The sequence below is a fragment of the Crocodylus siamensis genome, chromosome 1 (assembly GCF_052110815.1).
Source record: "Crocodylus siamensis isolate JL-2025a chromosome 1, ASM5211081v1, whole genome shotgun sequence".
NCBI lineage: Eukaryota > Metazoa > Chordata > Crocodylia > Crocodylidae > Crocodylus > Crocodylus siamensis.
The window spans coordinates 67,155,036-67,168,594 of record NC_143395.1 but is presented as its reverse complement, the minus strand read 5'-3'; the positions used below and the strand labels follow the sequence as shown (position 1 = coordinate 67,168,594).

Sequence of the window (13,559 nt, the reverse complement as noted above, 5' to 3'; positions counted from 1 at the left end):
GTTGGTGATAAAAGTGACAAAATTGTCTGATTTGAGCTGAGCAAGTGCTATATATTGTGAACACCTCACATATTACTTATTGATTGCCTTGTTTCAGAGTCTTTTGAGAAAAAAACAAGCTAATGATACCAGAAAGAGGGAATTAAGTGAATCTTTTGCTGGTGAATAAATAAGGTGTTGGTTTTCCTGTGGGTTCTTCTCTGTTCCATTTACTGATCATTTCAGTTTGCAAGGAAAGATGGATAACTGTAAATACTTACACTTAACTACATTTACGCCATGAATTTAGTATTACAAACAAAAGGTGTATCACTGTTCTTGTATATAACTAAAGAGCATGCTAAAGCTGATATTAGCATCTTCATACTTCCAGAAATTTGTACTTTTTAAAGCAGAATTCCAAAGGGCTGCTTACTAGCAAACTATTACATTCACAAATTTTTGTTGCATTAACAACATAGAAAAACAAAGAGGGAAAAATGTAGACTATGTTTCTAATACAACATGCATATTGCCTTATGTATGTGTAAGGTCTTGATTTATAAGAAATGTGTGTGCGTTCACACAAGTTTGTATATTCACCTGTCACTTTGAACATGTACAAAACACAGCTTCTCTAGGGTTTTTTGCTCCTATTCTTTAGAAAAGAAAAATGAATTCTCACTCAAGTTTGCATTTTGCAGAAGATGAAAAGCTACAGCACAAGGCTAGTGATTCTTTTCATTTTTAACCAGAGTGTAATTTAACATTGGGAGAAAACAGCTGTGTGAAATAAAAATAGCTCAACACAGAAATCAGATTGACTTCCACATCCTTACAGCTTAATGTGTAATTTCAGGCTTTCAGTTGAACAGTACCCTTAAAATTTCTGTTTCAGTCAGCCTTTAATCCTGGCATTTCCAGATAAAAATAACTGGCATCTTTGGATAAACTATATTGTGTAAAACATATGTTAAAAACCAGCAGACATGTATTATTAAAGTGACATGCAGTATTTTTAAATAAACAGTATCCAGTTAGATTTCAACACATACATCCAACAGAAATTGGAAGTATTTGAAAGTGTTTATTAGCTAGAATTCAAGGTACAGGCAATAAAAGGCAATAATAACTGAAAACTTCAGGTTTGTCCTTTGACAGGGAACAAGCTTTATAGGAACTGTAACAATATGCCATGTTGAAAAATTACCAACTGACAGAAATTCCCTCCATTTATTATGCATCCTATGGTTGAAGGGTTTGTATTCCCCATACTTTGTTAGCCTCAGATCAGATGTTTCTTGTATGGCCTGACACTAATACAAGTACAATTTATGAAGAAAAGTAGTTGTATTGACTTCAATGAAACCGCATGTAAGGACTCAGACTGGGGTCTAGAATTCCTTAGTGGTCCCTGCTGACTACCAGAACTTGCACTTGCATCCCATGTTTTTGCTTGAGGCCAGCAGGAACTGAGAATTATTTAACAGTAAAGTAAGATTTCTATGCAATTTTACATAATTCTATGCAATATTAATTTATAGCCTTATGTTTTTTGCCTGCTTCCTCCAGTATTTCTTGATCCTCACACTCCTCTCTCTACCCTATCTTAACTACAGCTGTCGCTCTTCATGCCAGCCTGTTTGCTTGGAACATCTGTGTATCGAGTGTCCTTCCTTGAATCCCTCTATAACACCAGCTTGCTCTTCCTTTATTAATTGCTGAATTTATTATTTGTTTCTATTAAATGGAGCATTGATTTCTTAAAAGCAAAAAAGCTTATCTCTTTCTCAGCAATATTTCCATGTTTTCTTATAAAGAAATTCATTTTCTATTCAGTGATTTTTGTCATAGTAGGGTCATATTATCAGCAGATTTATGTCCTGTGAATCCTTAAATAACAGACTTTTTGAGATGGGATTCATTTTAAGCACTGGTAAAATTGTTATGTAAAAACCAGTAATGCTAGCTTACAGTGTGTTTGTCAGGACCATGTTATCTGGCGCCGGGGCTCCCCACATATCCAAAAAATTTGGTGGCAGCTAACTGCCTCTCCCCTGCTGTCAAATTTCTGGACCCAGTGGGAACACCAGAGACCAGATAGCATGAGCTCATGGAGTCAGTGAGGGCTGTGCAGGGCCAGCTAAAGCTGAGCAGTGTCGTGTAGGGCTGGGCATAGGCAGTGTGGAGTTCAGTCTGACCTGTGGACTGGCCCCATGTCACTTATCTGGCCCATGGGACCAAAAAATTTAATACCACTGCTTTAAGTCTATATATGCTTGGGCTGCAGTCCTGCAAAGCCTTAAGCACATGCTAAACTTTACACACCAAGTAGTCAGTTTCACTTCAATGGGACTTCTCAAAGTGGTAAACATGCTGCACATTCAAAAGTCTGTGGGATGGTGGCATTAGCTTGCATTTGTATCAGAATATTCATTGTTATCACCAGAAGTTATTGTTTCATCTTTATAAAGCGCCTGTCACCCCTCACAGAAAGGTGAGTTGAGAAGGATTCTTCTTCTTCCTAAACCCAGGCAGAAAGTTGCTGTAATAGGTCCATTAGAGCAGACTGAGCAGCTCTTAAAAGGAAAGCATTAGTACTAAATAAATATAAGTAATGAGTAGCTTCAGAGGGATAAAAGCCTCTTAGTAGGTCATGGTTGATGTTCTGCCAAAATCTGGGCCAGGTGCTCATGAGTTCTGAAACATACAGTTTACAAGTCAAATTCATATCTGTTGCCTCCATTTAAAGAGCATCTGAATTTGAATTTGAAACAATTTTACCGAGTACCAGCTTTGTACTAAAAAAAAAAAAAAACCTCTTACAAGCTGAGGGATACTTGTTTTATTTACCATCCACACTCCACATTAATCTGCATAAGGCAAAAAGATCAATGAAAACCCACTTGACCTTGTTTCAGTCTGTAATGTTCAATGATGATTCTTAATATTTTATGGTATTAGGGCACAGCAGAAAGCAATATTTTGGCCATCCACATCTTTCCTATCTGTGCTACTGGCTGACTCTAGAGCCATTGTTTATTATAACTTGATCCTGGTGTGACTCCTGGTCCGATGAAATGGTACCTACTTACACCAAATGTGGACATATATGAAGATGGTTTTCATATATTACTGTATAGTCATTTGAAAATACTCTTTCTACTATTTGTCCTATGAAGACGTGTGTATTTATGCTAGGTAAGGGAATATTTACATTAAGGAGGCAGATGCTTGGCACATGCAGATGGTAGCACAGCAGATGCTTATAATAGCAAAATCAATGTATGTCTGTTACCATCTTTTTTTGCTGTTCTTACCTTCTTTCTGACTTTCAGCCTTACCAAAACAAGGAATCAAGTTGTCCCCACTAATTTTTGATGGACTGTTTTTTGGTTTTTTGGGGGAGTCAGACTAGCAGCCAGTAGAACTCCTAGTTGGTCATCATTGCTATGTTGATTTACAGCAGCCAAGGTTTTGGTATCATTTTGTTAGAATATTTATTTTAAAATGTACTCCAGAGGCATTATAGAGCTTTCTAAAAGATAGAGTAGCCCAGTGATTTAGGGTACAAGAGGCAAATACTGGCCAGAGGTGATTTTAAAGTTATTTTTAATCAAGAAATAACGATCATTAGAGATAGTAAAACAAAGTATGATGTCATTAATTTTTAACTGTGCCTGCAGCATATTTTTTTCAACTTATTGATTAAATATTTACAGAAACAGGCAACAGACATGTAAATGGAGTTAAATTTTAAGCATCTTGCAGAAATGACCTAAATTTTAAATATATATATTAAAGTGCGGTGCTTTCAGTTTAATAAAATACCACAAAATGTCAAACAGGTTTTGATTATTATAGAGAACCAGACATTAAAGGTTCATACTTTGCTACTATAGTGGCAAAAATGTCACCCTGCAAACAATGTGCCAGATTTTATGTATAGTTGAAAATGATAAACCAGTGGATTAAAAAAAAAAAAGCAAAAAACTTACTTCATGAAAATACATTACAAGTATGTTTTAAAAGATACAGCAAATCAAAATATCTTTAAAAAAATCTCATTACACTTTCCTCAACTTGAGAGAAATTCAGCCAAGAGAAACTGAATTTTGGTCAATGCCAACAAAATATCACAGCACATTAAATATGGAAATATTGAATAGCAGTAATAAAACCAAATACAAATGGCCTGATATAGGCATTTTCATTTTACATTATTACATTAAACTAGCATCCTGAAAATTTGGGTTTTTCAAAGTCTGTGGCTAACAAATAAAAAAAAAAAAAAGTTACACGTGTAGCAATTAAGCATACTAGATAGCAAAAAATATTAGTGATACTTATATACAAACTTTAAACCATCAAAATCACTTGACAGAGGTGCCTTTTCTTTTAACTGTGTAGTTTAGTAACAGCAAACGCACATTATTTTATTAGTATGATTGCTACCTAACAATAAATCTATTCTATTTACAGGACTGGTCGCTTCCATTTCAGTAGGTGATTTTAACGTGATTTGGCATGGAAAGATTATTTTTGTTTATCTCTAGTTTTTTGGTGATAAGATCAGAGTAGGATCTCATTAAACTGTAAGATGACAAATCAAAATATTGCTTTCCAGCTCCCATGCTGATGTACTGTGAAGCTTATCTATGAAATCTGAACACTTACAGAATTACAGAACCTCTTAAAACAGTGACCACCCAAAAGCTATCATTTACAGCCATATTTGCTCTTTCTTTCAAATTGTTGTCAACAGCCATTTCTTAATAAAGGCAATTGCATGACGGTTGGCAACGTACACCTATGGACTGCATCTGGCCTGCAAATGTGGGGCTAACCAACTAAAATGAAAAGATGCATGCTTAATATTTCCCAGATGTGTATAGTTCCTTAAACTAGATTTCCAGGCATTAGACTATATCCTGATGATTTCTCTTTATCCTTAGCAGGGGAACTCCTACATTCACTAACCTCTTTTTGTTATTTTAGCAAACAATGGAATGAACTTTCTGGTGTTAGGTCTGAGTATCAACCACAGAAATTCAGAATTTCCACAAAAAGTCTTTGCAAGACAGCCTTGAAAAAGAATTTCCCAAGCCAAAAACAAGTGCCATGCTGGGCCAGACCAACAGTCCATCTGGCCCAGTATGCTATCTGCAACAGTGGCAGGAGTGAGTGCTTTAGAGGGAGAGCATATGAACAGGGTATATCTAGAGTGCTGTACCCCCGGTCATACCATCCATGGCATCCAACATGAACTAGACTGCTGCATCTCAGTGTGGAGGTACAATCTTCAGTGAAAACTAACCATAATTAGTTTGGTCTTATTTCAATGTTTCACAATTAGGATAATTCTGCACATAAAGTACAATAAGTACATGGAACTTGTTGGAATGGAACCCTGAGTAAAGCAAGTCAATTGAAAAAATACACGTTCAATAGTACCAGTTTGAGAAATTTTCAGTATAATAGAAAAATTGTCCCCACCTCCTTGTTGTCTTTTAATCTGAACTATGTGAATGTATCACAAATTTAAACATAAGTACAGTTTTGAATTTCAAGTGCATATTTAAGGTTGATTTACTAGACCATTAAAAAAAATTCTACCAATTGAAGGGTAGCAGTACTCAATATATGAAAATATTACTTGCATGCTTCAAGTTCAAATACATCCTGGTATAGGGTGATGCTCTTCCAATAACATTTAGGGCAGACTTACACTGTCAGTGCCAGAGGACAGTTTCAGTTTTTATCAACCTTGTGTGCAATTCTCATTGTTCCCATGTATCCAGAAGCAAATCTGGGCATATTTGAGAGGAGTAATTCGTACTGCTACGTTATAATCCTGCTGTGCGCCATTGACATCTACCCACTGATGACCTGAGTAAATTGCAATAATCTTGCGCTTCCATTTCTTTTTGTCTGGCTCTTTAAGGCGAAGATAGATTCCAGATCCAGTAGAACCAAGCTCAGCATCACAGTACTGGTAGAAAAGATCACTTGATTCATCAGATATGCTACAAAATCTATAGACTAGCTGCCCATATCGATCATTATCAAAACCTGAGAAATGGATCATACTCCCAGGCATCATTTTGATTGTTGGGCTGATTCCCAGCTCCATATATTTCCTTTTGTGTGGGCGCTTGAGCTCAAGAACAGCATAATCGTAATCAAGGGAAACATCACCATTATTGCCTTTTAACCAGCCTTTGGGGATCTGGGTACTTTTTACCCTGGTCCACTGGAAGGAAGGCTTACCCTTTGAGGTTCTCTGACCCCTCCTAGTTGACTTTTGTTTTCTACCACCACCTTTGGAACCTGGCTTTTGTTTTGTGCCATCCACCCCATCATCTCTGACCTCAGAAATTTCTCTCTTACTCCTATTAGCACCCTTGCGTTTCTTGCCACTGCTTTTGGATCTCTCCTTTAACAATCCTACCCTCAGCTTTTTGCTGCCCTTGACATAATCTTTGCCATTGTGCACACAGCGAGCAGCTGTTAGAACGTGGTTGGGGGAAATGAGAATTCCACTGCAGCCGGTGGAGATCTTCACAGCTGTGCTGAATGGGAAGTTAGTCATGAACTTCTTGTCAGAGATGCTGAATCTACTGTCTGTGCCATATATCTGCCTCTTTCTTCTTAAGGACATTCTTCCACTGGTGTTCTGAGCTTGATCAGATGTTAGGCCCAAGACACTTACTTGAGTCAGGGTCCGTGTGCCATTCTCAAAAACAGTCTCATAGGAGAGGAAATCCTTCAAGTCAGACAGACTCGGCACTGGAAGTTTCCTTTGGCACTCAATTCCACACACTCTCTTGAGCTCTAATTTGGTGGTTGTTTCAAATTTAGGACTATCAAGGGACAAAGTTCTTTCGCTCACAATCTGAGGTACCTTCTTTAAGTGCCAAGTGAAATCTTGTTCTGTTTCTGCCCCATTGGTGAGACTGATAATGGGAATGGAAAACATGAGTAGCAGTAATATATGTTCCATTGTATCCATATGTTTTGCTCTACAAAGGAAAACAGAGAATATTTTAGGAATATAAACTGCACAGTATTTACATCTAGCTCACTGGGGCAAAACATTAACTTTGTGGTTATGATATAAACATGAACTCTCAAATCTTGATCCACTCTCACTTTATTTTGATTTTTTTTGTGTGTGTAATTCTACTTTTCATCTTCATTAAACAGTAAACAGTTGTGCCTGTACAGCAACAGTAATCTTAAAGTGGCATTTTAAGGACCTAATCCCCTTTCTTTGATGTGTGCTGTCTGTTAAGTATGAAGCCATGGTATAGGTAGTCGAGATAGATTTGACACTTTTGAAATCTACTAAAAAGTGCCTCCATCCAACTACTACTTGCATGCATGGCTCATGACAATTCAGTGTAACTGCAGAAATTCAGAAAATAGCTAAATGAATGCAAAATCTCTGCCAAGTGCCTTTTTAAAAGACCACTTGGAAAAGTAAAGAGCCTAACTTAAGTCTAGCTAATCTCAAGCTAAAAATGCTCTTACAGTAGTATCATGTCCAATGAGACAGTCTTGAGTCTAAGCAACCTATCTAGACACACAAGCCATGCCAGTTCTGATGCCAGTATGCAATGGCAGAGAAAAATTCCCTGACTGCCCTCCCCTCTCTCTCTTTTTTGGTGGAAATGATTTGTTTCTGTTCTGCTCTTTAGCTTTTCTTTTCTGAGTAAGGGTCACAAGATGCAGTGAAGCTTCAGACACAACTGGGGGTCATCTCAAGAAAGGAGAAAATAGAGAATTTGCAAAGTATATTATAGGATACACAGTAGGGTAGCCCATCCATAAATGAGGCCCTAAATTATAGTTTCTAGGGTCAGAAGGGACCTGAGCAGATCATCTAGTCCAATCCCCTGCCATGGGAGGAAAGAGGACTGGGGTCAAATGATCCCAGCAAGGTGTACATCTAGCCTCCCCTTAAAGACCCCCAGGGTAGGACCCAGCACCACTTCTCTTGGATGTTGGTTCCAGATCCTAGCCGCCCTGACCGTGAAGTAGCGCCTCCTGATATCTAGCCTGAATCTACCCTCCGCCAGCTTGTGACCGTTATTCCTGGTCACTCCTGGCGGTGCTCGGGGGAACAGGGACTTCCCCAGTGCCTGCTGGTCCCCCCAACTAGTCTGTAACAGGCCACTAGATCTCCCCCTCAGCCTTCTCTTCTGGAGGCTGAACAGGTTCAGGTCCCATAGCTTCTCCTCATAAGGCCTGCCCTGCTGCCCCCTGATCATGCTAGTGGCCCTCCTCTGGACCCTCTCCATGTTGTCCACATGCCTCTTGAAGTGCGGTGCCCAGAACTGGATGCAGTACTCCAACTGCGGCCTGACCAGTGTCGCATAGAGGGGGAGGATCACCTCCTTGGACCTGCTCGAGATGCATCTGTGGATGCATGACAAGGTGCAGTTGGCCTTCCTGACTGCATCCCCACACTGCCAGCCCATGTTCATCTTGGAGTCAATGATGAATCCTTAAATTAAACTTCTTTTAGCTACGATTAAAAAATATTTGTTTTCCAGTTATACCAAGATGGCTTGATTAAGATGGACTTTTCATTAAACTACGTAGATAACTAGGTACATAAAGAGCTTACATTTTTAAATCAGTCCTTTTCACTCTTTTTAGACTAAAGGCACCCCTGCACAATGCTAGTTCATAGGGGGTTTTTTTCTTGCATGCACAAAAATAGAGCAATTCTGCTGCAAAGCACACAGAAAGGTCGGGATACTTTTAACTCTGTGGATTCCTATTTGAAATCTTTGGTTTTATCTTGTGAATCATGTTTGCACACCTAACTGTACTAACATTGTGACACAACCTGTGGCACCCTTGAAAAGATCAAGACACCCCAGGGTGCCATAACACCCTGGTTAAGAACCACTGTTCTAAACAGAAAAGATAAAAATGCAATATTATCCCTTAGTTAAAGATGAAGAACTGGGGCACTGAAAGACTGAGTTACCTGCCCAAAAGTACACAGAAAGTCTTTGGCACAACCAGCAATTTGGACTCAGATCCTCCTGAATTATGTATGATACCTTTATTATAACATCAACCTTATTCTGTGGCTGTATTTGATGCCTAAAATATGTGAAACACTGGTTCTTGCCACTTGGAGAGTTCTGCTTTATTTGTGTACCCTTTTGTACAGCAGTACAGAAGTCTTAATGCATGCAATGCCTATAGGTAGGTAAAGCTTAAAAAGGAAGCAATTTAAGGACAAGTGTTTTATTAAATTCTCTGGTGTTCCCTCTAACGTGATGATTCTTAACCACAGGAAGCTGCACAATATTATCACAGGTAGGTGTGTAAACGCCTACACACGATTCTGAAGATAAACCCACAGATTTCAAATATGAATCCACCATGTCAAGTACATTCAAACCTGTTGTGGTCTGAGTTCCTTGCAACATGAAAATTGCTCTGTTTTTCTGTAGTCAAAAGAATGAGTGAAAGCAGAGCTGGCATTTTCAGGGAGGGGCCTTGAGTCTAAAAAGGTTGAGAAAAAACCAGTGCTCTCCTGACAGTATAAATAATAATGAAAATCTCCTTTATGCTAGTTATACTTTAGTTTGCAAAATATGAATCAATCATTACAGTTAATGGGGAAATGACTGACTACAGGCTAGATAAAAGGATACAGCACAAAACAGCATGTGAATAAAGTTGAAAGAGCATGAACGATGAAGGCATCCTAGTGCTTTCCTTCTCAGAATTCAACTAATTTTCTCCTATGATATTAAAAATATTGAAGAGAGAGTGCATTTCAACTTTATTTCACTGGTGTTCCAATATATTTGTTGAACAAATGAGGAGCTGCTCTCAGACATGACTGTTTTTAAGGGCTTGTGAATGTTGTCAAGATGCAAGACAAAAGCCATTCCTGGATTGCCCTACCCTATTTTATCAAAAAGGGACTCCCAATCCAGCATCCAGATGCTTAAATGTTTTCCTATAATGGCATGCTGTAGACATCAATTTATTAATGCTGAGAGACGGGCAGTTAGTTGTGTTAGTCTAGTTTCAAGCACAAAAAAAAAAAAATTGGACAGGCCATTGCTGATGTCTTCAAAATAAAACGATTGAAGTCTTCCCAACCTGAGCTATAACCAACTCTTCCCAGTATAGAAACCTACTACAACAAAATGGGTGGGGTCTTGTGGCTCACTGTAGCCATCCTCATCACAGCCGCAAGGACCTCAGGAACTCCTGTTTGAAAGACCATAATGAACTGCTTATTCCCTGTAACAGCAGCCCTTGATGCCAAGGATTTTGTCTACTATGATGAGGCATTTATGGTTTGCTGCAAGTAACTGAAACAATGTACCTTTAAAGGAGTTGAAAGAAGCCCATACCATGAAAATAATAAACATAGGAGTTGCTATACCAGACTGCACCAGTGATCTTTCTAAACTCATTAACTGCCAAATGTCTTAGTTAGTACCCACAGATACTTTAAGCATGATCCTTTTAAGGTACAGAACTGCATCTTCAGAGAAGAGGCTGGAAACAAGTGGAGAAAGATGATCCCTTCCCCTCTGGAAGCTTCTAACTTTTACTACTGAAACACTAGCACCTCAGGTTTGTGGCTTGTGAGCTTTCCACCTTTTTATATAGACATGGGTGTCTCCCCACTTTAGATACTTGGTACCAGAAGCCCTTCTGCATCTCCTCCTAAATCCCACTCTTTCAGTTACAAACCCTATTATTCTTTTTTAGTGATGAAAAAGAATTTTTTGGAATACTTTAGAGGGAGTTTTTAGAATGTGATCCAACTGCACTTTCAATACTTGTATGCAGTTTTAAGTCCCTATATCTTGTGGAAGTGGGTCAAGTTTCCCATTAAAGCACCCTTGGGTGGGATTTACTTGAAAGTGTAGCTTTGACATGAAGAAAAGAAAAGCTCAGATTCCTGGCAGGGCTTTATCTCTTCACTGTTTGGTACAGTCTGTGCTCTGGGATTCTTGAAGCCGCTCAGCATTGCAGAGGTTTTTAGTACAAGTTCCAGTCTGTAGTAACCAAGCATACCTTTTTAAAGCATTTTTTTAGATATGAAAATAAGGAACTGCTACTCATTCTCCAAATAAGCTTTTCTGTCTTTCACTTATTTGTGAAAGGAAAGACAAGCTCGAGGGGAACACTTAAGTTCTTCTAGGAAGAAAACTTCTGATAAAGTGTCAAGATTAATCATCACAACTTCTAGTGGTATTAGCACTGACTTCTTGAGACTCTGTAGAAGAAAATGTTGCTCTAATGACAATTGTAAGTCTCCAGCCTGAACTTGTGCTGATTGTCATGATTTAAGAAAAACTGAGACATCTCCTGCTTTCCACCTGAATCTGATAAAATCAACTACTGTGCTTGGACATATCTATTGTTACCTGAACTTACAAAACAGGCATCAGAGATTTCTGGAATAACAAAACTAACTTCACCTGCAAAAAGTAGAGGATTGCCTTTTAACTTCAATTTTATTAGATCATGTGTACCTGTCTGTCTCCAATATAGCCACTAGATGGCAGAACTGGATAGATCAATTGTTCCCAACATCTTTACACTCTTCCTCTTTCTAACCAGTTTACTTGGATCAGCAGTATATCATAATGCATTATAAAAACCACTGCATGTTTGTTGGCAGGGATACACACTTTCAGTTTATTCTCAAATTCAGGATTAGGTTCTGAGGTATGATCTGGATCCTTACAAACAACAGAGTGTTACAGCTCTGATCTTCAGGTGCAGAAAAACTCCTTTGCCATATAAACCTGCATTAGGAGAATCTGACTGGATATAGCCATATGTAGGCGGGCACTTTTTTGCCAGCTGTATCCCAACACCAATTGCCAATACATTTCAGTAGTGACCTACACCCTCCCTCATTCCAGGCTTATGTTTCTCCAGTCCACCCGCTGTATCTGTTCCCTGAAAGAACAAAACATTCTTGCATTTTCTCCCCATCCCAAACACCCCCATCAATACTCCAGATACTTTTGCCACCAGTAATTACAGTTAAGTTTCCACTTTTCCCAAATACATTTTGGTAACTACCTCTCTCATTACGGCTTGTGTTGGAGGTCCCTGGCATACTTGGGCAACTACACAAAAGCCCAGCTTTTTCTTACATCTGTAACATCTGTATTGCATTCTCTCATAAGATTTTGTGAGGGAGGAGAAAAAATGTTTAGCAAACAGCTCTGCTGCTGGTGCTGTTTCAGGTGGTGGCTTGAACAGCTCCTAAGGAGCTGTCACTAATAAGCCTCTTTCACTTCCCATGGAAATGAGTCCTCCAGAGTTCAAGGAACTCCCTTTAGCCCTTACTGTGAAAGTTACTTTCATATCCACTTACTTTGTTTCATTCCTCCCCCGCCACAGGATGAGGGGTGTTATTCTCAGGGCTCCACTGAATTCTTTGTCCTCAGTGCTCCCAGCCGGTGGTTAATAACAAGCAGCATCACCTTGGTGCCTGCATCACCTAACCCCGCTTGGCCCCTGTGACACTTTACATACATGATGCAAGTGACTGGTGAATTCTGCCATAAACATCGGCCAGCCACGCATCCCACCATAAAGAAGTCAGCTAGGAAAAGCCAACCCGCTGTACGTTCCGGCAAATGGGCAATAACTCCACAGCTGGTTTCTAGCCAACTTTAATCTGAGGGTGGAGCAGGGCCCATAGGTAAGCAGCAGTCATTTCAGGCCAACTGCCCAGAAGGCAGATTGTTGTCACTCTTGTCACCTGTTCTGCTTTCTGTTGGCTCCCTTCATGGGGAGTATCTGTAAGCACTAGATAACTCCTCCAGCCTGACAGCTGTCTGGAAGGGGGGAGTGGGGCGCGGGATCCCTCCTCTTCCAAAGACAAATCAATCCCGGCTTTGGCAGTTCAAGCCAAGCTTTGCCTGGTCCCTTCCCCGCCCTTCTCCCCCAAACGAGCTCGTCTGGACACCGAAGGCTGCACGTCTCGTCCCGGCAGCGGGGCCGGATCCCAGAGGCGGCCGCCTCTAGCGACGGGGCCGCGGCGCTGGTGGAGCCGGAGGCAGAGGGAGGCTCCACGCGAGCGAGCGAGCCCGGCTCCAGCCCCAGCCCGCGGCTCCCCTTTCTCCGCCGTCCTCCAGCCGGGCTGCCCCGGGCGCGGCGGCTCCTACCTGCGCCTGCGGGCTGCGATCCCGCTCCGGCACCTCCGCGGGCGCGCTGCGGCGAGTGCGGGCGGCGGGCGGGCGGCGGGCAGGTCTTTCCCGGCGGGGAGGGGCGAGGGGGCGGCGCCGCGGCCCCCGGGGGATGCCCCGGCCCGGCCCCGCCGCACCTGCGCGCCGCCCCGCGCCGGCGCCGGGGCCCGGAGCATCCCGCGCGCAGCTCGAGCCCGGGCGCGGGCTCCTGGCGGGCGGGCGCCAAGCGGGGCAGTAACATGCGGCGGCCTGCGCCGCTGCTTTCACTGAGGAGCCCGGCCTTGGGCTAGCGCTCTTCTGCGGGGCGCTCCCCAGGTCCTGCCTCGGGAGAACGGGCGCTTTGGAGAGGCTGGAGGGAAAGAAGAGCCTGAGGCAAAT

The 13,559-nt window shown here is 41.1% G+C and overlaps 1 protein-coding gene across 2 annotated transcripts; it reads right to left on the bottom strand.

Annotated features, from left to right (window-relative positions):
• Window positions 1–1,046: 1,046 nt before the first annotated feature.
• PRSS35 (serine protease 35) lies at window positions 1,047–13,287 on the bottom strand. Of its 2 annotated transcripts, none has more exons than XM_090035783.1 (2): window positions 13,161–13,287; window positions 1,047–7,001 (listed from the first exon to the last, which is right to left on the bottom strand). In XM_090035783.1, the coding sequence occupies exon 2, from the start codon at window positions 6,989–6,991 to the stop codon at window positions 5,741–5,743; it is 1,251 nt and encodes a 416-aa protein (XP_089891909.1). In that variant the 5' UTR covers window positions 6,992–7,001; window positions 13,161–13,287; the 3' UTR covers window positions 1,047–5,740. The 2 variants fall into 2 exon arrangements, with proteins under 2 accessions (XP_089891909.1, XP_089891918.1); XM_090035792.1 differs by lacking the exon at window positions 13,161–13,287 and adding an exon at window positions 12,365–13,136.
• Window positions 13,288–13,559: the final 272 nt, after the last annotated feature.

Excerpts from the sequence above, each read along its gene's own strand:
- PRSS35 (XM_090035783.1), bottom strand. The coding sequence starts at position 6,991 with ATGGATACAATGGAACATATATTACTGCTACTCATGTTTTCCATTCCC.